General features: G+C 44.3%; 1 protein-coding gene across 1 annotated transcript in view; it reads left to right on the forward strand.

The window, feature by feature from the left end:
• The window catches only part of HTR4 (5-hydroxytryptamine receptor 4), a 215,942-nt gene that overhangs the window by 121,940 nt on the left and 67,628 nt on the right, over positions 1-26,374 (forward strand). Inside the window, exons 5-6 of the mRNA XM_077825045.1 lie at positions 6,723-6,876; positions 10,141-10,706. Of these exons, the coding sequence (XP_077681171.1) occupies positions 6,723-6,876; positions 10,141-10,706 (720 nt within the window). The remainder of the gene's footprint in view (positions 1-6,722; positions 6,877-10,140; positions 10,707-26,374) is intronic.

The following is a 26,374-nucleotide window of genomic DNA, read 5'->3' on the forward strand; positions in this document are numbered from 1 at the left end:
CCACAGAACAGACAATTTATCCAATAAAACTGCCCTTTGGGGAAGTTTCCACTTAACCCCAGGTAGTTAGTGATTGCCTTATGACCTGAAGCATGGGGGTTTATTTATAGCTCTCACAAACGGTTATGGCCAAGATACGGGTCTGTCAGCATCCCTTCAGAGTTAGGGAGACAGTGTTCTCTAGTGGTTAGGGTGTAGTTCTGGGAACCAGGAAGTATGGCACCAAATTCATCCAGATATGAAGCCCACTGAAGTTAAAGAGGAAGTCAGGAGGAAGAGCTCAAAAGCTTTTTTCTCTCACCAACAGAAGTTGTCCCATAAAAGATATTACCTCCATTGGGAGCTGGAGCTGGGATAGGGAGCTGGATTCTTCTCTGCCTCACACGTCATTTGCAAAATTGTTGTCCATGTTCTGGTTGCAGAACCTTTATTCTTGATAATGATGATAAAAAGAAAGAAGGACTTGACTTTCCAGTCGTAGGTGAAGTGTGCAGCAGTGCTATTTAGAAAAATAAATAAATCACATTTTGACATGTATGTGGAGAAATACTGTACTGCTGTGGGATCACTGAGAGGGAAGAAATATGAGAGCCTATGATGTTATTTTTACAGTCCTAATTTTTATTTTAATGGCCCTTTAATAATACACATAAGCCAATGTAATGCTGTCAGCTGCAGTGTAGATAAAGGTTCAGAAAGCTAACAACTGGAACCACTTGGATGAATGGTTTCTCCAACATGGTTAATTGGAAACATTTCCTGATGATTTCCTTATCAGTTTATTACTCCTGACTCAACATGTTAATTGCTAGAGGGATTTTTGAGCTCTCTTTTTCCCTCTCCCATTTATTTATTTTCATTTTTTACCCTCTCTGCAAAATACACACATTCTGTCTGGACTCAGCAATTATTTGCTATAAAGCTGCTTCTGCTGAATGCTACAAACATCCAACACTGAACAGAACCTTCCAGTAGGCATCTCTTCATGCCCGGGGAAAAAAAGTATCCCAGTCCATGTCTCTGGTACTTAGTGACACAAGGGCTGTTGTAAATGGTGCCCAAAGTAGTACCATCTGTCTCACTAAGAAGTAAATTACTTTACTGGAAATGCCTGTTTGATCTCAAGGGTCAAACAGTTTATTTCCTTAGCACAGAAGCATACAGAGAATGGGGGAAAACCCAGCCTCAATAAGCTACAGTAAACATGGTACAAGGTTATGTAGACTGACTGGTTATCACAAGACACACGGTGCTCAGTCGGACTGTGGAACTCAACATGTAATGTTGCGTAGGCCAAAAGTACAACTGGGTTCAAAAAAGAAATAATTTCCTGCAGGTGAGGTCCTTCAGTGGCTGTTAGCCAAGACGGTCAGGGATGCAACCCCATGCTCTGAGTATCCCTAGCCCTCCAACTGCCAGAAGATCAGACTGGACAACAGGGGACAGATCATTCCAAATTGCCCTGTTCTGTTCATTCCCTGTGAATCATCTGGCACTGGCCCCTGTCGGAAAAGAAGATAGTGGGCTACATGGACCATTGGTCTAACCCAGTGTGGCCGTTCTTATGTAGGGAAGTATTTATTCTGTCCCTTTTTTAAGGCTGACATTGACCTTCCTGTCTGTTTGCAACATCTCTCATTCCCTCACTCCAAGAGAATGACCTAAAGCTCACACCAGTTCTTAGTCCACTGAATGTATCAGATGAAGTGAGCTGTAGCTCACGAAAGCTTATGCTCAAATAAATTTGTTAGTCTCTAAGGTGCCACAAGTACTCCTTTTCAGTTCTTAGCAGTAACTCAAGACCTGCTCCTAGCAAATAAAGGCCCAAGACTGCCTTCCATTAAGGTAAATGGGATTGATTCCCATTTACACTAAGGCCCCTTTACACTGCTAGAGTGATGTTAAATGTAAATAAGAATCAGGCTGATTAGTATTCTTTCCATTAACATTAATGGGAATTGGATCCAACCCTGGAAGAGGGATATATTAGACAAAGTATATCGGCTATTGCAAGTGAAATCATTATGGAAACCATCTTTTTAACATGCATGGCTTATGTTATCTGTGCAATTGAGGATGTAATATATAGAAATGGGATGTTTGCTCTCTAAGTCTGGCTTGGCGTGTCCTGTGCAGTCAAGTCAGGGACTCTCTCAGAACAGTGGTTACAGTATTCACTGTGTCCTGGCCATTGCTACTCCTTGTTGTCACATTTTAGGATGAGGCTGTTACACTCATAAAGTGGGATGGCACAGGCACAGGAGCTGACTTTCCAGTGTGCCGGGGGGTGCTTGACCTGCAGCTCTGCCCCAGGCCTCGCCATTTCCTGCCCCTGCTCCACCGCCACCCTGCCTCTTCCTGCCCTGTTCTGCCCTCTCCCCCAAGCATGCTGTGTCTTCGCTTCTCCCCCCTCCCTCCCAGCCTTCTGATTGCGTATAGGCAGGAGGCACAGGGAGTGAGGGGGAAGCGCTGATCCATGGGGCCACCGGCAGGCGGGAGGTGGTCATGGGGTTGAGGGGAGCTGACAGGGGGGCTGCTGATAGATGGGTGCTCAGCACTCACCATATTTTCCCGTGGGTGCCCCAGCCCCGGAGCACCCATGGAGTCGGCACATACGGTCATAGGTGTCCTTCCCTTGCCTCCATTCAGAGATTAGGCCAATCTCAGCATCAAGCCTAACACAAAGTAACTCTCTTTGCCGGCAGCCATTGTTTGTTCCTATTTTAATGGCTTTTTTATTTGAAGGCAACTACTTTAATGCAGTGCTCTTATCCCATGGTTTCCCAGACACCTTTAGTGCATCACACAGCACTGCTCCCGAGCTTTTGTAGGCCAGATCTTCAAAATATCGTTTCCAAACCATAATTGCCCATTCAATATTAAAATACATACAGCATTCCGATAGTTTAGTTACTATGTGTAAATATTTAACCCATCTCTACCCTGTAGGGAATATAGCTGCATAGCTCTGGTGCTGTAGCTATGTTGGTATAAGCCAGTAGTGTAGACACCACCTACAGCAGCATTTTTCCCATCCCTGCAGGCGCGTCACATCCCCAGGCAACCGTAGCTAGGTGGACAGAAGCATTCAACACAAGAGGTTGGGTCAGCAAAGCTATGGCGCTCAGGTGCGTGGATTTGAAGAGTACATCAGGCATTACACTCTCGAGACAGGATCTCTTGCACTGCCACTTGTGACTCGACATTTGTGTGTGTGTCTCACTGACTCACAATCACTAAATGGCACGTTGCCAGCTCGTAATTAGCACCACACATGTGGGACTACTATCTCGCTCAGGAGCCAAGTTTGGCTGTTGCAGTACAGCTGTCTATAATCTCATGACTGAAACTTTATGTCCTGCAGTACCTTTCCATGTGATTTTAAAGGTCATTTTCCATCAGAAGTCTCCTGTTCAATTGGATGTCGGATCCAAAGCCCATTGAAGTCATTAGGAGTCTTTCCTCTGACTTCAGTGAGTTTTGGATCAGGCGCTTTGAGGGACTTGCTCTTTCCCCACCTATTCCTAGTAGGGTGCAAACACGGTCAGAACAATTCACTTAAAATACAGCCAAATATTCAGGGATAGGGTTTTGTTTGGTTGGTTTTTGCATTTTTCACTCAGCTTTACCTTGAGTCTGTTCTTGAGTGTGCCAGTGACTCAGTCTCTGACCCTGAACTACTCACGTCTCCGCTCTGTTGCCTCAGTTTCTCCATTTGTAAAAAGGAGACTATACTTATAACTACACACCTTTGTAAAATGCTTTGAGGCATTTGGGTTAAAGACATGACATAAATGCAAATTGGTATTATGCCACACCCATAATTAACTTGACTGATGATGATCCAATATTCTGAGTGAAGAAATACATCCTTGGTCTCAGTTAGTGATTATTTCTCTAGTAATCTATAGAGCTGGGCTGAGGACGGAAGTGGAGGCTTTCAAGATTTTGAAATGTGGCTTCAAAATTTCAAAATTCTTTGTGAAGGAAAATTCTTAAATAAATAAAAACAAATTGCTTTTGGTTAATCAAAATGTTTCAAAATATAACACAAAATACAAAAATTAAAATGAAAATTCATTTCAAAACAAAAAAATCAAAATGTTTCATTCCAAAAACATCAACATGGGATGTTTGGACATTGTCCGAACATTTCTCCCTGGAGAATTGACCCAATTTCATGAAGTGTATTGATTTTAATGGAGCCACATATTCTGTCAGAATATGATTCTGTCCAAGTGTCTCTGACCAGTTCTAGTGAAATATACCAGTCAAACCACCACAACTCCACCCTAGGAATATACCCTGATACGAGGAGATGTTTTCTGCAAATGCTGGGTCATGTCTTTTCTACCTGCTAAGGGCTCGTTGTAATCCTGGAGACTCCTCGTTGTCAGTGAGCAGAAACACCCCCCAACAGGTTACTCCCACAGTAGCATCCTGTCAGGCAGTGCAGCAATCTGAACATTTCTTTTGCCACTTAGGAGTCAACTTTCTCTTCCCCTTCCCCCGTGGGCAAGATACTCCGTGATTCTCTTCTGCAGGAATTCTTGCATCTTCCTCTGAAACAGCTTGGACTTCTCACTGTCAGTGACAAGATGCTGAACTAGCTTGATCACTGCTCTGAATTGTTATGGCAATTCCTGTATTCCCCTGATGGTCCTCTCTTCCCTGTTCAGGCTAATAAAGAAGTATGTCTAGTTAACTCAGGCTGCGGAGCAGTCTTCTGAGAGCTATCAGATCTGCTGGATCCGTGGGGACTTTAAAAAGCAAATTGAAAATGTTCTCATCTGCAAATGCTTCCAGTTTGTGAAGTGCATAGCTGATGTATTAAAGGAGTTTTTAATGTAGTTTTGTGAGCAGAGATATCAAACACTTTACATAAAAAGTCACTTTGCAAATGTGCTTGCTTCATCTCGCTTAATATGGTCAAGGAAGACATTGTGTTGTGTCACCTGAGTATTCAATTTACTCCTTATCTGTTCTGTTGGTGAAAGGTGCAGGTTGGGGACTTTCCTTGGTATTGTGGTTATATTGCCCCCTGTCAGCTGAATATCTTTGCAGTCCACATCCCAATATCTATATACTGACACCACTTGGCTTTTGTTCCTCCTACTCCATCAAATATAATCCCAGCAAACTACAGAGACCTCTATAGCAAAGCAGCATGGATTGAACACTTGACTAGGGGTCAGGAGATCCAGTGTCTATTCCTGGCTCTGCCAATGACGTTGATCAAGTCACCGTGCCTCAGTCTCTCCATCTGAAAAGTGGGGATGATAATCCTGGTGCATCTTTGTAAAATGTTTTGAGATTCATAGAATCATAGAAAAATAGGGCTGCAAGGGACCTTGAGAGGTCACCTACGCCAGTCCCCTGCTCTCAAGGCAGGACAACATAATAACTCGACCGTTCCTAACAGGTGTTTGTCTAACCTGTTTTTAAAAATCTCCAGTGATGGAGATTCCACAACCTCCCTAGGCAATTTGTTGATCAAATACCAGCAGGACCATGGATCAAAAGTATCATACAAGAGCTTTTACTAAGGGCAAGTATTGCCCAAGCAAAGCCTGCAGAATCAGGCCCAACAGAACCCTGCAGTGTAGTAACATGGCTGGTGCACTGCTTTGTTTATGGGCATGAACATGCTGAGTTCAGAAATGGCCTTAGAGTTCAAGGCCTGGATGGTGCCTTGGGGATACTTTTAGGCAGATAGCAGGTAAATTCTCTTGAAGCAGATGTGTAACTCCAAGTGACACGTCAATTGTACAGAGGGTTGGGAGTCAGTCTTCTACTCACTCAGCTAAGTGGCCTTGGGCATGGCATGGCACCCTTTCCTGCTTGAGTTTCCCCATGTGTGCAAGGGAAATAATTATACTGTTTTGTGAAGTGCTTTGAAATCTATGAAAGAAAAGTGCTATATCCTGTTGTTATTATGAATGCTAAATGCACATGGGGCTATGAACAGAACTTAAATTTCTCAGAGAACCTCTCTGATGAGAAGAGAATGGAAAATAATCAGTTTTCCAGGGCAGACTTTGGGTCTGCCCTCATAGCTGTATGTTTAAGTGCTGCAGGGAAAGAGTCTAGTAGAAGAAAGGTGGACAGGAAGAGGGCTAAGAACAAGGAAACCCCAAGGGAGTCGCATAAATATGGTCACATTTTATAGAAGACATTTTCATGACTATGAAATGCTTTGTTAATTTGTATATACTGCTTTTGCTATCCCATCCCCCACCACTCCAAAAACACCAAGTCCATTGTCCTGAAGTTAAAAAAAAAAAATCATCCTCTCAGTAATGGCTGAACTGAAGGCAGTTGAACTAGCTCCTCATCATCATTCAGAGGAGGAAGATGGCTCAGTGTCTAAAGTACAAGAGTAGGAATCAGGCGATCCGTGCTAAATTAGAGGTTCTGCCACTATCTTGCCCTCTGACTTTGGATAAATTACTGCATTGCTCTGTGCCTCAGTTACCCCACCTGTAAAACAGTGATATTGACTTCCCTCAAAGGAAAATTGTGAGGCTTCATTCATTCATTCATGCTTTCAAAGTGCTTTGAGACCCTTGGATGAAAAGCAGCTATAAAAAGCAAGACATTGTTTCAGTTTTTAAAAAGTAGAGGAAAAAGGTTGGATAAACTGACTGTATTTTTGTTTTGTCTTTAAAAGCCCTGGAGTGATCTCCATTATTTATGAGCAGTGTCTCTCCTTCCCCTTTTAGGTATTATGCTATCTGCTGCCAGCCTCTGGTTTACAGGAATAAGATGACACCACTGCGCATTGCTCTAATGCTCGGAGGGTGCTGGACCATCCCGACATTTATTTCTTTTCTCCCTATAATGCAAGGCTGGAATAGCATTGGTATATTAGACTTGGTGAGTAATAGCTATGATTCCGATTGCTTGATGTGAAATGCCTTCAGTGATTGCAGCAAAGGTGCTCTCCTCTCCTCCCCCTTTTAAATATCACTGTCCACAGAGACTTGAAGGAGAGAGGTGTTGAATTACAAACTCAGTGATATTTTTGTAGAGGTGCTGCTGAATGCCTAGAGGGTGCCTGCCATGGAGATGAGGCCTTTGCTTTAGGTCCAGTGGGAGATCTGCTTGAGTAAGAACAGCAGGATTGGGATGAAATCTAGGGAAGGAGACATTTGTATTTAGAAATCATGGTCCTGATTTCCATGGGATGTGAAGTTGCACTATGCCTTTCAGGATTGGGCCCCTAAGGAGCATGTCAAGAGATAGTGGCATCTCTTGGTCAGAAGTTTAGACAAGGGTTAACTCACCAGTGCTGCACATGTGCTTATTAGTCACGTGGCCTTTTGAAAGTGCCACCCAGTGGCCTGCTGTGGGTGCCAGGCTGTTCGACGATACAAGCTGAATCTACTGTGTATGGGCCTAGCACGCTCTTAAATTTAACATTTCCTTTCTTGTGGGTTTTCCTGCAGAAGGGGATGATTTGTCTCCCTGTATTTATAATGACCCCCTCTAATTGTATGACTGATAGCCTTGCCACTCAAGGTATATCATAGAATGAAAAGACCTGCAATTCTCCTGCAACACGAAGATATTTGTGGTGGCAATGTTTTCTGAACTACATAGTGATTTGGAGTGTCCAGCCTGAGACACTTTAAAGGGGCCTGATTTTCAGAGGATGGGTGCTCAGCACGTTCTGAAAATCAAGCTCCTTGAAAGTGTCTCCAGTTGGGCACCCCAACACAGAGATGCCTCAAATCCCCACTCACTTTTGAAAATCTTGGCCATTGACTGTGACAGTGCTGCCCAATGGAGAGCCCAAGAGTGAAGTCTGTTTGCTGTGGGGACTAAACATGTATGAATAGCTGGGACTTGAACTGAGACCCTTGGGTGGCTTGATGGCATAAGTGCTAGCAAGTGAGCCAAGAAGGATGATGCTTCTCTTGCTTTTTTTGCTGGTCCCACCAACACTCCATTTTCAATGTTGCGCTGATGGGTTGGGGTGGGGAAACCTTCCCAACTGGGTGGGTCATTTAGTTAGTAGTCAGTTTTTATACCACTCCCTTTGTCTTTATTTTCAGAACCTCTGTTGTTAGGCATGGGGCATAAAAGCCATAAGTCACTGTCTGTCCTGTCAGCATGTAGATGAAGGAATTAATGATAATAAAAAACAATAGAGTAAAAACACTCCATTTAAAGAGGGCCTGGGATTAGTGCCTTGTATGTGAATCTCAGAGCAAACAAAACTGGAAACCCTGAAAGAAGATTTTAATACTTGTGGGCTCACTTTGGATACCAAGGGCACTCTGTCAGGTGAATTGACTGGGTGATAAGCACAAATATTCCTCTAGCGGGGCTTGGGAGTCATTTAAGGATGCTTAAAGGAATCATTTCTTCTCCTATTGATTTTTTCCATTGACTTCTCTGCTTGTATCCTTTCAGAAAAGGCTCTGCTTTTATTTCTCTGCCATCGACACTTTACATACCAGAGCACAGTCCCCACCACTCCTCATAATTGTCTTTAAATTGATCCTCCACGCAGTTTACTGGGTGCACCTTGGGGAGTACATCGGGGGAAATGCGATAACGGTTTCCAAGAGGCTCAGATGTGACTGTGTGACAACACATCATAGCTCCCTTTTCACCATCTTTAGACCAATGTGACGCTGACCAAGCTCTAAAGAACAAGATGGGGTTATTCACACGCTGTCTTGTCAAAATCACTGCAGGAGAGAAAATGAGAGGGAGAGGTACTTCTCACATAGACACCTAGTGACAGGCATTTCGTGATCTCTGGAGTTGATGCTGCAACTGTTCTGTAGCAGGAATTTTCTCCCAGAGGATTCTCTTTTCCCCCAAACTCACATGCTTCACTTTCCTCCATTCTCCCATGGCTTCTCTTTCACCAGTGGGTGCCTATGTTGTAGCCCATGGGCCAAGTGCAGCCCTTTGAATTCTATGATACAGTCTGCAGCTGTCCTCATCTTTAATGTGGTAGAGCAGCACAAGATGACTTGCAGTCTACTTGGCTCAAGATGGAACACTGCGCATGGACAGGAACTCTTTGTGGGCCACACTTCCATAGTAGAAAGAAGAGGCTGGCTGCAGTCTGCTCTATTTTATAGAGAGCTTTCAGAGTAACAGCCGTGTTAGTCTGTATTCGCAAAAAGAAAAGGAGTACTTGTGGCACCTTAGAGACTAAATTGGTTAGTCTCTAAGGTGCCACAAGTACTCCTTTTCTTTTTATAGAGAGCGTGCATTTCATTCAGGTTCTTTTCTTGTTCCCAGCATGAAGTTTGGCTGGGCAAAGTTTTGGACATCTTTGCTTTAAAACTGGATACAGGTGCATAACGTATAAATAGCAGAGAGTAAATGGGTTACCTTCCTTCCCCCCGCTTCCTGTCTGGGATTGTTCTTTTCCATCTATATTCCTTGGTCTCTATTTTAGGGAGGGAATGAATATTCGATAACCATGTTGAGAAGTTCTCTGGAATGTTTGGAGTTGTGACACTAACTACAGTGTAGTAGGGCTTAAGAACTGCAATGCAACAAATTCTATGGGGATGACCACACAGGGTATGTCTACACTACACACTAAGCCTGGACCCTGACTCAGGTTTGAGCCTAACCCTCCCTTTTGTCCACACATAAATTAGTCTGACTCGGGTCAGCAAGCTCAGAACATGGGTGCTAGGACCTTGCTGGGCGGGGGGGTCGGGTCAGAGTCTCACTCTGACTTGGGCCCAAGCCCTGTCATTTTGCAGTGTGGATGCAAGTCAAGCTGCACACTCGATAGAAAAGGTCTGTTCAGTGCAGTGTGGACAAATCAGCAAGGCTGGGAGACCCAGGTCCAGCCATTGTAAACCCAGTTTTTGCAACACAGTGTGGATGCTCAAGTGTGGGCTTAGAAACGTCTCACAAATCTAGGCCCCACAGACCCAGGCTTTTTAGACCTACCCAGAAAGCAAATAAGAGAGAGCGAGCAAATGGATGAGACAGGTACAAAAGACAGTGGAGAGATGAGAGAGATAAGGAAGAGATAGACAGAAGCAGAAGCCGGTGAAGGAGTTGGCACAGTGACCACTCAGAGAAGCTGTGATAAGAGCTTGTCATCAGAGAAGCTGTGATAAGCCTCTTTTGTTCTTAGTCCGTTTTTTCTTTCAGATACAACAAAGACAGTTCAACAAGGCTTCCAACTCAACCTACTGCGTATTCATGGTCAACAAACCCTACGCCATCACCTGCTCAGTGGTGGCCTTCTACATTCCATTCCTCTTGATGGTGTTGGCCTACTATCGGATCTACATCACGGCCAGGGAGCATGCCCGCCAGATCCGGATCCTCCAACGTGCAGGGGCACCCACAGAGGGGAGGCACCACCCGGACCAGCATAGCACTCACCGTATGAAGACTGAGACCAAAGCTGCCAAGACCCTGTGTATCATCATGGGGTGCTTCTGTCTGTGCTGGGCCCCATTCTTTATCACTAATATCGTGGACCCGTTCATAAACTATACTGTACCTGAGCAGCTGTGGACAGCTTTCCTGTGGTTGGGCTACATCAATTCAGGGTTGAACCCCTTCCTGTATGCCTTCCTGAACAAGTCTTTCAGACGTGCCTTCCTCATCATTCTGTGCTGTGGGGACGAACGCTACCGAAGGCCTTCCATCTTGGGGCAAACTGTCCCCTGTTCCACCACCACTATAAATGGATCAACGCACGTGCTAAGGTAAGTGCTCCTCAGAAGCAGCAGAGTACTCCGAACCACTGAAAGCAGTTCACTGTTGTCAATCGGCTTTTATTGAAGGGCAGATTTCTTCTTCTGTTAGGGCATGGGAAGGGTTAAATTTCCAAAGGAGGTGCAGTAGGAGCACCTGAAGAATCTGGATTTGTGCCTGCACTCTGGCATTTGCGCACACACAGCAGATAATGGCATGCCTGCCACCGTGTGCAATTCCTTGATTTCTGTGTGCACAGAAGAGGTTATGCAGGTGCAATACGCATGTGACCGTTTATGAAGGGGCTTCTCAGTTTAAATGTTTCACCCCAATCGGTCAAAATGAACACCACTGAGATGCTGTCATTCCCCTCTCTGGTTAGCAAGGAGCCATTACCTTTCTATGGTCTATAATTCCTTTCTCTAAATCCCAGTCATTTCATTTTCTAAACCAATGCCAGGGGCCTCCATTCCGTGGCATGTCATTGTAATGGTTTACCCTGTATTTTTTGTCATGTTCACTGGCAGCGAATTGCTTCCAGCTAAGGTATTTTAATAATGTCTCCATTCTAGTCAGTGGATCTAAGCCTCTGGATCCTGTGAACAGCTGTCTGCACTTAGAGCTCTGAGCAGATAAGGGGTCACGACCCTGCTGGGCACTTGAGATTGGGAGCAGGATAAGGTCGACTGGTGAAGATCAGGCACCTGATGATTCTCTGTGCAAGCGCTGTGTGAAAAACACCCCTCTTGACTCCCGGTCAGAGGGTTGGGGAAGTGGGTGGTGGAGTTATATGGGGGAATGAGAAAATCAGTGCTCCCCAGAATGTCAGTGTGAACTCCTCTTCTTCTCTGAGGGATAGGGATGTAAGCAGCACCTCCGTAGCACAGTCGTGTGTTTATTGGGGAGGATAGTAATGAACAGCTCTCAGCTCTAACTCCCAGAGTGTAATGCCCAGGTGACTGTATTATCTACAGCCTGGAGGCTCAGTTCCGAAGCTGAACTCTCCCAAACTGGGTTCCATCAGGGGGTTTGTCTCAGACATATTTTATTGTAAACATCCATGTCCTCTTGCAATGGGCTTCTGAGGTACAATGGGTGGGAGAGGGGAATGACTCAGCATAGTAACTCATGTGCTCAGGAATGCCTTTTTTAGGTTTCTAGGCCACTAACAAGGGTTTTTAAAAATACCTTCTGCTGATTAAAATTGGGTTTCCGAGGCTAAGCTCCCTGTGCCCTCATTCTGTAACTGAGTCTTGGCTCTGCACCACTCTGCTGTGTGAGCTGTTATTTATATCATAGCAGTGCTCCTAGGGATGAGCCAAATGCTGGTCTCCTGAAGGAGGATTTACAGAGCAGCCAGGCTGTCTCTGGCATTGCTCATTTTGAAGCCTCTCTCCAGTCCACCATAAGCAAGTCAGTAATTTTTCAGGAGCTCTATAGCAGTGGATGTTGTAAACACGTCATTGGGAGGGAAGAGACTGTGGTCTTACAGTAGTGCTGGATGGTTTTCACTGTTGTAAGGCTCAGTGTTTTATGGGACCAGTCACACCTGGGACTAGCCAATGGCTCGGCCATTTAGAAGGTGCAGGAGTCTGAGGACAGCACAGTGGTCTGGAGAGGAAGGGAGGGAGACCTGCATCTAGTTTTAGTTAGTGGGTACTGAGATCTGGCACTTGACTATCAAGCATAGAAGCCAGAGGATCTGCAATGCACTTCCTTCCACTCTTCAGTGCATAATGATTTGAGTTTGGGGGAAAGGGAGCTGTGAAGGAAGCTCATCATGATTGGAGGGGATGCGTTGCTTGTGGTTTTCCTAGCTCCAGCACTGAGCACCCCAGTCAGTCATCACAATGGCCTCTTACCATCAAACTCTTCTTGGACACACACAGCTGTGTCCTGCAGCTAGAGAGCATGGTGAACATCAGTCCCTGCAGAGCTAGAGATGTACACAAGATCAGCATTGGCTGGGAAAACACTGTACAGCTAGAGAAGGTGAATGGGTTATAACAAAGGGGATTCCGTATCTTAGCTGAGATCACAGCAGGGTTATTTCTGTTTGCAACCTTCTCTACCTGCATCCTGCCTTTCCCTGTGTTCACCCTCTTGCAAGTCCCCCAAAAGTGAATGAATGGCAAGTAACGGAACCACTTGCATAGGTTTCCTGTACTCCTATAATTCTGTCAGACTGGATGGAGCACTAGTATAATGCCCCATAGAGAATAATTCTACATAGGACAGGAACATGGGCCTGGTGACCTTTAAATCTTTTCCACATTTACCTTCTCTGTCTCTAATGACAAGTCATAAAGAAAGCTTTTGGGTAAGATTGTATCACCTCTCTTTAGTGTTCTTACATAAATGCACCTCAGCTCACTTCCCTTTGGCTCACCATCATCTCTCAGTACCTCCCAAACCCCGCTTAGCATGGCAGTACTGTACTTAGATGCTTGCTTCACATTGCAGGTTTCCATTTCTTCCCCCTTGGAGGCTGGGATGATCAAATGGGGCTGCTCAGGAATGCCTGCTCTGCACACCAGTCCTTCAGAGGCCAATTACCTTTTGGTTTCCTCAGCTTTCTAAATTGAGGAGGGAGGTGTTAGTTATTTCCCACAGGGTGGGGTGGGCGGTGGCATATATTTATGCTGATAGAGGTTTGGGGTTTAAGAACGGAAATCTGCGTAATTATGATCTGTGGGCAGCTATTCTTGCCTGAAAGCTTTTCTTAGTTAAATTGCATCAACAATTTTCTTTTAAACACAAAGCACATTGTTATCAGCAAGGAAGGAGGATAAATGCAGTGAGCTACATTCTCCCAAGCCCTAACTTACACCTCTCTTACCAGCCTGGTAACCCTGGGATCTTCACTCAGCAGGTGGGTGTTGACACCCTTCCATGGAATTTTCTGCTGGATTGGGGCAGTTCTAGGGACAGTTATGTCCCAGGCTTCATAGGAGCCTCATTGGAGAAGATGCCCAGGGGATGTGCTGAATCAACACATTGCCAGGATAGAAAGCCAATGATCCTTCTTTGGCCAACATCTCCCATTTATGGGGCTCTGACAACCTCTACAGGTCCCTTAGCAGGGAGGATTGTCAGCTGCTTTCTTCATTCTACCAGAGTCAGTGATGGCAGAAGTTGAAGTAGACCTTTTGCTGAGTCCTTCTTCCAAAAATTCAGGGAATTTTAGGGTTTGGTTAAAGGAATTTAACTCATTCAACCCAATCAGAAAGAAGGAGTGAATGACAATGTTCATGGGAATGGATGTCTCATACACATCAGATGCCTCAACCCTCACTTGGCTCAGAATTTTCATTGGGTCACATGTTCCCTCCCCATCCAAACCATTTTACTCTCACTGAGTACTGTGCATCTAATTGAGCATAAGCATCGAATATATCTGATGAAGTGAGCTGTAGCTCAAATAAATTGATTAGTCTCTAAGGTGCCACAAGTACTCCTTTTCTTTTTGCGAATACAGACTAACATGACTGCTACTCTTAAACCTGTGCATCTAATGAATTTCTGAGGAGAACTGGAGGTTCCAGATGCAATGGGTGTCTTTGTCTTTGTTTGAGATGAGACGCAGACACTGTTCTGGAATGCGACTGACTTTTAAGAAAGTTTTCTCATCAAAGAATGCAGTGTTTTATTTTTCTGACAACATTAAGTATCAAAATGTTCTGACAGAGCTATTTTAGGATTTTTCACATTTATGTTAGAAATGAAAAAACAAACAAACCACTCTGAGGATCAGAGTGTGCTAAAAACACTGTAATGCTTCCCTCACCAAATACAAATGGACACAATCGGAGACAGATTTTATTGCCGTGTGTGTGTGTGTGCGCACGCTTGAAAGATATAGCATTGTAGTCCTAGAAGACTAAATTTCTCCAGGGTATAGGCATAACCCAGGCAGAGGCAGTGCATGTCACTCTGACCATGTGCTTTAACCTCAACTCAGCACTAGGAGGTGCCAGCAGACATCAATTTTCATAGTGCCCATTCAGTTCTTCATCTCTCTGCCAATCAGTGCCAAGGGCCTCTGTCCACTGGGACTTTGAATGAGACCAACACGCTTCCCCCACCCAAATATACTACTGAATAGCTATTAGATGGAAACAAGCTGCAATCACAACTAGAACTGTGTGTGCAGAGGGAAAAATATTCATTCAGATATTCATTCAGCTTTGAAAGTGCATTTTGATTTGATCATATCTACAAACCTTTGGGATTTGCTTTCCGCAAACATATGAGCACTTGAGCTCTATTAGAACAAATACTCCTCCAAAGTGCATTTTTATCTTCATGTTTGAATTTTCACCTACATTAATTTTGAACTATACATACAGTTGCAAAATCAAGCTGGGTTGGTGCAAATTGTGAATTATAAAGTCTGCAGTCATCTCTACAATGTGGAATTCACACTGTATTAGTGCTTTATAATTTATGTCATTTACCTGAGTTAGCTACTCAAGTTACAGCATGAATTATGTATCTGATTGTGATATTTGCAATTCACAATTCTAGTGAACTGCAGATTCGGAAATTATTCGTTGAAAGAATTAGGATCTGTAGTATTCCCACATAGAACAAGTTCCAGAATTTTGCTATAGTGCAGAATATGGCTGTGGTGAAGGTGTAACTGAGCAGTGGTCAGAGCTGACAAGCCCTGAAAGTATTCAAGGGGTCACTTTTGCTTTAGGAGAGCTGATGAAAGTAAGCTGATAAGCGTAGGTCTGTTGGGAAAGCCTAATCAACATACAATGGGGACAATGTGTTTCTGAGAACTTGTTGTTAGAGAGCTGGATGACTGTGGTGTCACTAAACTGCAACTTGTTTGGGTTCATTCTCAATCATTAAGGCTCGTGGTGAAAGTTTCTTTTTTTAAATGTGACTTTGAAAGTGCTTTGTGAGTCAGAGGGGTAAATTTTTCATGATTGCAGTGATTTAAGGTTTAGTCATATAGTCAGAGTTTAAGGCTTGAAGGAACCACCAGATCATGTAGACCAGTGGTTCTCAACCAGGGGCACGCTTACCCCTGGGCTACGTAGAGGTCTTCCAGGGGGTACATCAACTCATTTAGATATTTACCTAGTTTTACAACAGGCTTCATAAAAAGCACTAGCAAAGTCAGTACAAACTAAAATTTCATACTGACAATGACTTGTTTATACTGCTCTATAGATGATACACTGAAATGTAAGTACAATATTTATATTTCAGTTAATTTTATAATTATATGGTAAAAATGAGAAAGCAAACCATTGTTCAGTAACAGTGTGCTGTGACACTTGTGTATGTTTATGTCTGATTTTGTAAGCAAGTCGTTTGTAAGTGAGGTGAAACGTGGTGTATGCAAGACAAATCAGACTCCTGAAAAGGGGACAGTAATCTGGAGAGGTTGACAGTCACTGATCTAGTCTGACCTCCTGGATGTCACAGGCCACCAGCACCACCCAGCAATGACAGTGCTAGTTCATTGGGGGCCCAAGGCAGGAATATTCTCCCCGCCCCCCAATACTAAAACAGGCAAGTTCTTATAATAAAAAGCAAATAGGGTTCCCCCTGGAGCTGCTCAGAGTCCTAAGCAATGGCTTAGTCTGCATATGCCTTGTGCCGGTTCTGCCACCCAGCACCCACACACTAAACCGAACAACCGAAATAAGACCGAAGTGCCACAGCCCACAGGGGATGAGACTACTATGTGACACAGGCAGAAAACAGGAGGGATCGAGGTGCACCAATGTCTGTTTCCTCTCATTATAGCCATCTCTTCTCATTCCCATGTTCTGGATGGGTTATCCAGACTCCTTCATTGCTTCTCCAGAGGTAGCTGCCATAATTCATAGGAAACTTGGTTGAGATTTTCAAAACTGTCTGGGGATTTTGCTATGTGACTCCCATTGAAATCAACCCTCTAGCTGCCTTTGAAACACTCATCCCTCGACCTTGGAGGGCTTTAGACTTCTGCATCCTGCTCTGAATTCCAGTGGGGGCTCTGCTATCTTCTCTGTTGTGGAAAGGGAGGGAGAGTGGAAAATGGGTAAAAGGAGAGCTTCCGCACCCCTCGCATACATTCAGTTGTGAAGATTCTGAAGTCATCTCTGATGCTGTGAGTGTTCAGTAGGACTTGTGGGAATAGTTTGCACACATGATCTTTTAATGCTTTATGCTTCCACTTTACCTCTGCCAGGGGGTGTCACGGCACATTAGTGAAGGTATGAATTCTCAGACTCACACGGTGAGGTTAGTATTCTCATGACAGACAGGTAAACAGACACAGACTGGAGGATAGATTTGCCCAAGGTCACCATGTGAGTTAATGGGAGAACTAGGAACATAACCTAGATCTTCTGTTTCTCAGTTCTGTGCTTTAGTGGTACCATCCTTCTCCATCTTGGGCACTGTTTGGACATAGAGCATATAGAAAGGTGAGCTCAGGAGGGATAAAGTGATAAATCTATCAGTTTTCTTGCAGAAAGGCAGACCAAATAATATGTCTGTTCTCTTTCCATTGGGGAGAAGCCTCCTCACCTGCTGCTGATCTTATTTCTCTAAGCCAACCAAAGTACACGTTTTCCCTCTAACAAGAGCAAAGGGAGGAGAAGAAAATGCAGGCTCTGAAGGTGATGAACCATTGTCCCTTATATATACAAAATAAATAACCCACCTACCCCTTGCTCCACTCTCAGAACAGCAAGGCTGTATAAAATTCTTTGAACTCCATGCAGAAGTTAATGCCTAGCACTGTGCTGTAGCCTTATCAATTCCCCCCGCAGAGACCACAGGTAATTGCTTCTATAAAGCTGAAGTCATCTTGATCCGGTGCTTTCTTTCTGCTATTTGCACAGTTGATCTGTTGTCACCAGTTTCTCACGTGTCTGGGCTTTTTAAGTTTACCAGTTATATGGCTTAGAACTCAGTAGGCATAAAAATAAATCCAGTCTGGTTGTTGGGAAGAAAAAGTTGTAATTTCCATAAAAGAAAGAGAGAATTGTTGTGTGAAATGGTATTTCCATCCCCCTGAAAGATCTGTTTGGAATGTGTTGGGGAGACTGTCACTGCTGTGTGATATAGAAGCTTGCATGAAAAGAGTATTAACCAAGTATCTGTATCCAAGCGGATACATTCCTTTGGATGTCTCCTTCTCCCAGCAGTCATCCATGTTTGTGCTGGATGAACACAGTGGGTCTGTTCTTCTCTTTACACAGGAGCATTGCTCAGACTTCCCATGTGACCCTGGGCAAGTCCCTTAGGCCTAGTCCACACATAAAATTTAGGTCAACATAGCTACAGTGCTCAGGGGTGTGAAAAATCCACATCCTTGAGTGCCGGAGCTCTGCTGACCTAACAGACAGTTTCAATGCAGCTAGGCTAATGGAAGAATGCTTCCGTCGATCTAGCTACTGTCACTCGGGGAAGTGAAGCTGTTACAGCAATGGAAAACCCACTTCCGTGGCTGTAGTCTGTGTCTGTAGTGTAGATATGGCCTTAATCTCTCTGTCTCAATTCCCCATCTGTAAAATTGGGTCAATAGCACTTTTCTTCTCCTGTCTTTTGTCTGCCGTGGCAGTGGTGGATGGGAGACTGTGCAACAGGCTATTGCACACAGAGAGAAGGGACTGACACATTGATTGTATTTGAGAATTATATGACTATGCAATAGAACACTACGGAAACTAATAAATAAAACAGACCTGCACAGTAAGTCCTTTCAGATGTGATTTTTGATAATTGAAGAAGGCTTCAATCTCACAAGGCCCTTAATCCCCTCAGCACCTGATTGCATCTCCACAGATCATTGGCCCATCGACAGCATTATGTCCTACATCTCCCTCAGTGCCATTAGCTACAAACTCTCCCTCCCTTGCATGCTATGCAAATCAAATGACACCCCATTAAAGTGGGCAGCCCTTGAGTGCACCCTCTGTGGTTCTCCAGGGATTGATTGCTGGGAGAAGTATCTGAGATACCAAAGAGAATTAGTCCTGATTGCAGTAAAATGGGACTTGGTCAGTAGATTTCGGCAATAAATTAATTCCCAGGACAGCAGATCTTTGTCTCGCCAAACAGTAATTAAAATTACACCCAAGACATGAGTGATTGAAAGAGTGAGTGACTTAAAGAGACAGACAAAGCAATAGAGAACTGTGTGGAAGAATGAAGTCAGGAGGAAGGAGTGTGGCTGTCTCAGCAGAATTCAGATCTAACCAGTCCAGAGCATCTGATGTGTCAGTATCTGTGGAGTGGGAAGCTCAGCGCACCAGTCCTCTTCTGCTGTTTATGGCTCTGGTGATGATGGAGATACCAGCTGGTGCTGCCAGATAAAGTTTCACCTGCATGGCCTTGCTGCTCTGGAGCATCGAAGAGCTAGTATCTTACCTTCACCATGCCTATTCAATGGTGCCTGTACACCTCACCTTTTCAATGCCCTCTGAATGCCCAACCCGCCCCTCCCCATTCCTCACACAACTGGTTTTTGAAGGAGGATTCCTTTGCGTAGGGTGGCACTAGCATTCTACATAGTCCTCCCCTCCCCCAACCACCAACTTCTTTCTGAGCAGTTGAGCTTTGGTCAGAACCAATCTACACTTGGGTTAGTTCTCAATGAGGTCTTTGCCGATACACTTTGTGGGTATAGCACAACCCCGCACACCAGGTGTACTCTAGCACTGGTCTGTCCATGCTTATATGTGCTCTGATGTTTCTGGCTGTGCCCCCATCCTGCAATATTTACCGAGAACCTATATCATGCTTGGCACTGCACAGCTGGGGAAACTGATTCTTAGACTATAGAGGACACACAGCCTCAGCAATACCGACACCTACAGCACATTGGGTCCCTGTATGAATCTGAGGTGATGTAAGAACCTAACTGGGCTAATTGTTGAATATGTCTGGTTCAAGGAGGGATTTGAGGGGGGTTGTTTGGACATAAGAGGGAGACTTTATCCAGGCAGAAGGGGCATGAATTGAGGAAGGGGGAAGGATACAAAAAAGGCAGTGAGGCAGGAAGAGCAAAGGGAATAAGAGTGGAGTATGACTGATTTGGAGCTGCTCTGTAATAATTTAGGAATACTGTATATTGATATTGACCTGGTTAATGGGATGTTTACTGTATGAATAGATTGGGTTTGTGTAACAGGGGGTTATAAGTAAGGCTAAGATTTTGTCATGTATATTTTTTAGTAAAAGTCACGGACAGGTCAAGGGCAAAAAAGAAAAATTCATGGAAGCCATGACCTGTTCTTGACTTTTACTAAAAATATACCTGACAAAATGGGGATCTGCTGGTCCCCACACCACCTGAAGTGGGGCAGCTGTGCAGAGGTTAGGAGCCACCTGCAACAGCTAGGGGCTGCGGGGTACCCCTGCCACCTGCAGCTCCGGGGGTCTCTCGCTGCCCATGAGGGCCGGGAGCTGTGGGGTGCCCCCGCCTCCCATGTCGGCCGGAAGCTGCAGGGTACTCCCATCGGCGGTGGTCCGGGAGCTGTGGGGGTTCCCCCGTCATGGCCGGGAGCTTCAGGGTTCCCTGCCACCTGCGGTGGCTGTGGGCTCGGGAGTTACCCCACCACCCATGGCGGCTGGGAGCTGGGGTTCCCCACCACCAGCAGTGGCCGGGAACTGTGCAGTACCCTGCCACCCACAGCAACTTGGAGCTCTGGGAGCCACCAGAAGCGGTGGGGGTACCCCATAGCTCCCTGCCCCTGCTGGAGGCAAGGGACCCTGCAGCTCCCAACCACCGCAGGCTGAAGTCACGGAGGTCGCAGAAGTCATGGATTCCATTACTTCTGCGACCTCCGTGACTAAATTGTAGACTTAGTTATAAGGAAATACCAGCAGAAAAGAAAAAGAATGGCAGAAGATCAGACACCCCTCAGGAAACACTTAGGAGTTGTTATGGGACAGTGCCAGAGCATTGGCTCAGTCTCTGATGAGCTTACAGGACTGATTTGGATGAGAAAGGCCAAAGCCCACAAATACAGAAGAACAAAAGAACTGTGGCTGTTTAAACAGGATCTCTCTTTTTGGAGAGAGGGAATTGTTCAGTGGAATCGGGCTGAAACATAAGGGCTCCCCAAGGTGTCTGAAGATGGTAGGCCTACCTAGTTTACCATCAGGGAATGATAAGTGTAGGTAAGATAGACATGTGGGTGGATTGTTTTAAAAAAAATTTTCTATAAATTCTTTGTTTCTACTTCAAAATAAACAACACTTATTGTAAGGAGGCTGCTTGGTCACAGAGTCCTGAAAGAAGAGTCTCAAGAACTGAACCCAGTGGGGCCTGCTGGGTATCATGAGTGATCCACAGGGTCCTGTAGCTCAGGGCTTGATCTAAGGATAGGAGAATTATGGAATTCCACCCCAGGATAAATAAAGGCATGTGGTTTAACACCCAGCCCTGAAATTCTGACCGGGAGACATAGGCAGGAGCAGAACCGTGCGGGGCCTCGCAGGTGAAGATGAGAAGGTTGAAATTATTGTGGAAGGTTAGGGGAAGCCAGAAGATAGATTCGAAGGTGAAGCAACATGCCAAAGCAGCAGGAGAGGAAATCAGTTCAGAAGGCATATAGTACATCTCTCTCCCTGTGCACACTGATGCACCTGCAATCTGCCTGTTCCCTCATGGTGCCATCTGTGGACCCTGCCTGCTCCAGTCTGGCACCATCTGTGCTCCCCACACTTCTCCTGAGAGTCACACTTTAGAACAATACAGACATGACTCTGAAAGGGATGAATTACAAGTCCTACTCATTTCCCTAAACAGTTTTAAACAGATGGGTAATCACCATAGCAATAAAGCCTGTGCTAATGTGGAGTCCTCACAGAAATTCACTCTTGATGGCGTGTTCCCTATCTACCTTCAACTCTCCTAGCCACTATCTCACTGGCTATGGCCACGTTCAGGCTTACTCTCTTTTACGGAATTAGATCTAGGGCTAGGATTTTCCAGTGTGGCCGCAGTGAATGAGTGTGTCTGCAAAACTGGGAAGCACAAACAAGCAATGACACCTGCACATTAGGTAGCTGTGCCCCACTTTTCTCAGCCTGCACACACAGACTCCCGGGTCTGCACATGTTGTGTCTAAGTTTGTAAATTTACTTCTTTCCATCCAGATACGCACAAATTGGTAATAGCACTTGCTGAATGATACCAGCATGCTCTGTGTATCACTTACTCAATCCAGTCTTCTCTAACAAGGTAGCCAGAGAGCTGCGGGGAGCGATGCATTTGTACCTGCTTTGGTGGGATTTTGTGCACAGGGGATGCTGTTTGAATCAGGAAATCCGGAGATTAGTTACAAAATGTGTCATTATGTTGCATTCTGATATAACGGACAAGCGTCTTTCAAGGACCTGCTTTTATGGCTAGAAATCCCTTCTTCTGCCTATACAGCTTCCCTTTATTCTTATCTGTTATCCATTACTGGGCATTAAACAGATGCCCAGCAATTAGACCTGCCTGAGTTGGACTAAAATGCATTCATTGCCATTTACCCAAAGGGTTTGGAAGCGCCAGAGTTTTCTCCCATTTTCCAATCAGGATATATCAAGGATCAGAGGGGAAGAGACTCCTTATTCCCAAACAGCTGGAGATTTATACTCTGAATATCTTCAGATGACAGCCTTTCAAATGCAGCCTCCCTCTTTTCTGGTCACTTGCCTCTCCTCCAGCTTTCCAGGGTCAGGGCTGTCCCTTGAGACGTGACAAGCTGACAGCATGGGCGTTTTTTGTCAGGGAAAATGCATTAGCCTCAGGTATGAGCTAACCTGTAGCATGACTTATGCCTCCATTGTCTCTCTCTCTCACTCATAAAATTCAAATGTCTATAAGCACCAAAACAGCTGCTTAGTAGGAAGGTTGGACTGCAAGGAGTAACTAAAAAGAGACAGTCCCGAGGAGTGCAAGATACTGTGGGCCAATTTCCTCCATTAGAATTCTATGGAAGCTAGGAGAATAACAGTAGAGAAGAATTTTTTCTCATATTTTTGCTGTACAGCAATAAACGTGCTTCCTCTACCTATTCATTCTTTCTCTCACACACACAGAAATTAGAAAAATATTTCTGGAGAGGGGACTGTGTTGTGTACAGTCTATCTGACCAGCAAGTTGCTACATTCCCACTGTGATATTTATGATGCTGGAAATAGAATGTCTGAACACTTCAAAAAGGACCTGGATTTTCTCTTGAGGGTGCAAGGGTTTCTACCAGAGATGGGGGAAGATTTCTCTTTAAACTAAAAATTTGCTTTTTCTGTACATAATGCAGCTTTACTTGGACAAACTTGCTAAATATTCTGATCTTCCCCTTGCTCAGAGATGAAAGATTAAGTCAAACCCAAGATCTCCTGCTTGTCGGTAAATACCAAGCTGACCCCTGACTCTGTTTGAATTTCGGACTGACTATTTAGCTTGTAGGCTGCTTGGGTTGGCTCTGTTGCACTAAGTCAATTGGCAACGTGCACCTCTACCAGTACTCCAAGAGCGACTGGAAGTTTTGCTGCCCCTTGTCCCTGCTGAGCAATGGATAAGATAATGTAGAGAGAGCACCTTCACTAGACTATGCAGTAAACTCAGGAGCACCCCTAGTCAAGAATAGGTTGGTCATGGTAGAAAAACCCTATGACAAAGTTAAAATAAAAAAAATTCATTACATATTTTGCATTTATTTTTAGCTCGAGCCCAGCTAGTGTGCATCTGTCTACCAATGCTGGGAGGCTTCTTCCCAGCTGCAGGGTAGAGATACCCAGGGAGAACTTAGGTGGGCAGAATGTTGCTACTCAAAATGGAATCTGACCAGGCCACAAGGGCTAACACCCCTAACTCCTGCAAAAACTGCCACGGAAACTTTAATGATCCCAGATGGTGGAAATGTTGGCTTTACATCTGTAAGATGTAGCTTAAGTATCTCCAGGATCACACTATTCTTTAGCAGTAGGGGGTGGGATATTGCCATATTCTGAATCATCCACAATGCTTCCTGCAGCACACTGGATTTCCATGGATGTTCTCCCATACATGATCAGTAGTAATCTTGCTCTGCTTAGGAGATCTGACATGATCACAGCCCATGGAACGATAGGAGGTGTAATATATTGTCTTCTAGCAGTGACCTTCCCAATGATAAAATCCACTGACCATGAAATTCACCTGATTGCAAAGTACATAAAATAACCAATTGACTACAGTGCCACTATTCCCACTGAGGAAATAACTGACCCAAGAATCTGAGAAAAGCTACATTTATGAAATCTCCCACACTCCAGCACTTTTGCTTTTCTGTGTGTCTATATTTAATTCCTCTTAGAGAAATGATTTTTAACAGAAATTTTATGAACTGGGTATTAGAGACCTGAGTGGTTTATTAGTGAAGCTGATAAAGCACTATTTTGATTCATCTGTCAAATTAAAATGGATTCCAGCCTCTCCAGTTTTCTTTCAAAATGTAAAGTTGCAGACGTCTATTTTTCTTCACTTAGGTAAATAGAATTCTTTTTTTATGTGCTGTTGTAATTTATTGGGCTGATTAAGTGTGATTGTGCACCATTGTGCCCTCTGCCGACCTGCTCAAGTATGTTATTGTATTGCCTTCTAGGGGTTGGAAAGAGCCATGGAGAAATAGGGTTCCTTCTCTTTTATAGCTAATGGAGATTTCTTCACAGAGCTCATGGTTTTGGAGCAGAATGTCCAGAGTTCTATTCTCAGTGAAGCCTTTGTGACCTAGCATGCAGGGCTGGCTCCAGGCACCAACTTTCCAAGCAGGTGCTTGGGGTGGCATTTAGAATGGGGCGGCAGTCCGTGTCCCGCGGTGGCAATTCGGCGGCAGCTCTGCCACTGTTGTGGAGGCAGCAATTCGGCAGTGACTGCTTGTGGTGCAAAATTGGTAGAGCCGCCCCTGCTAGCATGTGGGAGGGCTGATAACTGAAGCACACAAAATCATTACACCAGGGAGACTTAGGTGGTTTAGTGCTCTTTTTTTCATCAAGGCATGAGCATCAGGTGAACACAGAGCTCAGAGATTTAGGGAACATAATTTAGAGGCAATTACTAGCACATGGCATGAATTTCGGATTTGCTATGGCTCTCCATTTTCATCTTGTGTCAGTTTAAAATAATAGAGCAAAAGGAGGAAAAGCTTATTTAAACTGTAACATTTAATGATGTTAAAGAATATTTCCCTCCAGGGTTTAATTTGGAAATGTTTGTTGGTTTCAGTTCTCTGGGCAATGTAATGGAAGGTGTTGTACAATACAATATTTCAATTCAAGAATAATGTTAAGAGACAAGAATAGCACCGTATAGCTTCAATGCATCCCTCTTGCAGGAAGTCAGAAGCTGTATTGCGTGGCTGCAGCTCATGTCATGACCTGACATCATCTGGAATAAAAGTTGTCTTACTTCTGTTATTATAAAGCACTAAGGGGCAGATTCTCTGCCCTACTCTACTCCTTTGCATCATTCAAGCAGCATATAGAGAGCAGAGACTGTCCACAACTCCCAAACTGGGCAATCTCCAGCAGGTATAGATCTGGCTACTGTGCTTTCCTCCCATCCAGTCCCAGTATAGGTGGCATATAGAGGCTGGAAGGGGTAGTGGTTGGAGTGGAATGCTATCTCCCAGGTGGAAAATAGTGTCTTGGGGGGTCATAACTGGCTTGCACAATTTAGAAGCCCTGAGATTGCTCTAACCTGTGCCCAGGACCAGGGACAAGCAGAGACTCAGGAAGCTGTAACCAGCCAATTGATAGTCCTCCTCTGCTGGCTTGGCCAAGCATAAACAAGACAGAGAGAATCTATCCTCAGATGATAGTGAGATAACCAGAACATTTGATACTGGCTGATTCAAGTCTCGATTAATAAAAAATTTAAGAGGGGAATATAATTAATGCCAATCAACATGAATTTATAGAAAATTTATCTGCTGGGATTACAGGTTTGGTTGATAAAGGTAACAGTGTTGATAAAATATACTTTTACTTCTGTAAGGCACAAAATTTTGATTAAGAAACTAGAATTATATAAAAATCAGCATGGCACATGTTTTAAAATGGATCAAAACTAGCTAACTGATAGGTCTCAAAATGTAATTGTAAATGAGGAATTGTCATGGAGCAGCTGTGTTTCTAGTGGGATTGTTTCTTGGCCCTATGCTGTTTAATATTTTTATCAATGACCTAGAAAAAATATGAAATCATTATTGATAAAGTTTGCAGGTGACACAAAGCTTGGGGGACTGGTGAATAATGAGGAGGACAAGTTATTGATACAGAGCAATATGGATTGCTTGGTAAACTGGTTTTTCAGTATGGCCAAATATAAGGTCATGCACCTAGGAACAAAGAACGCAATCCATACGTATACGTAGAGACTCTATCCGGGTAAGCAGTGAGTCCACTGAATGCATCCGATGAAGTAAGCTGTAGCTCACGAAAGCTTATGTTCAAATAAATTTGTTAGTCTCTAAGGTGTCACAAGTACTCCTCTTCTTTTTGCGGATACAGACTAACATGGCTGCTACTCTGAAACCTGAAAAAGACTTGGGGGTCTTGGTGAATAATCAGCTGAACATGAGCTTCCAGTGTAATGCTGAGGCCAAAAGGGCTAATGCATTCCTTGGATGTATAAGCAGGGAATATTGAGTAGAAGTAGTGAGGTTTATTACCTCTGGATTTGGCA

The sequence above is a fragment of the Eretmochelys imbricata genome, chromosome 8, assembly GCF_965152235.1.
Source record: "Eretmochelys imbricata isolate rEreImb1 chromosome 8, rEreImb1.hap1, whole genome shotgun sequence".
NCBI classification, from domain to species: domain Eukaryota; kingdom Metazoa; phylum Chordata; order Testudines; family Cheloniidae; genus Eretmochelys; species Eretmochelys imbricata.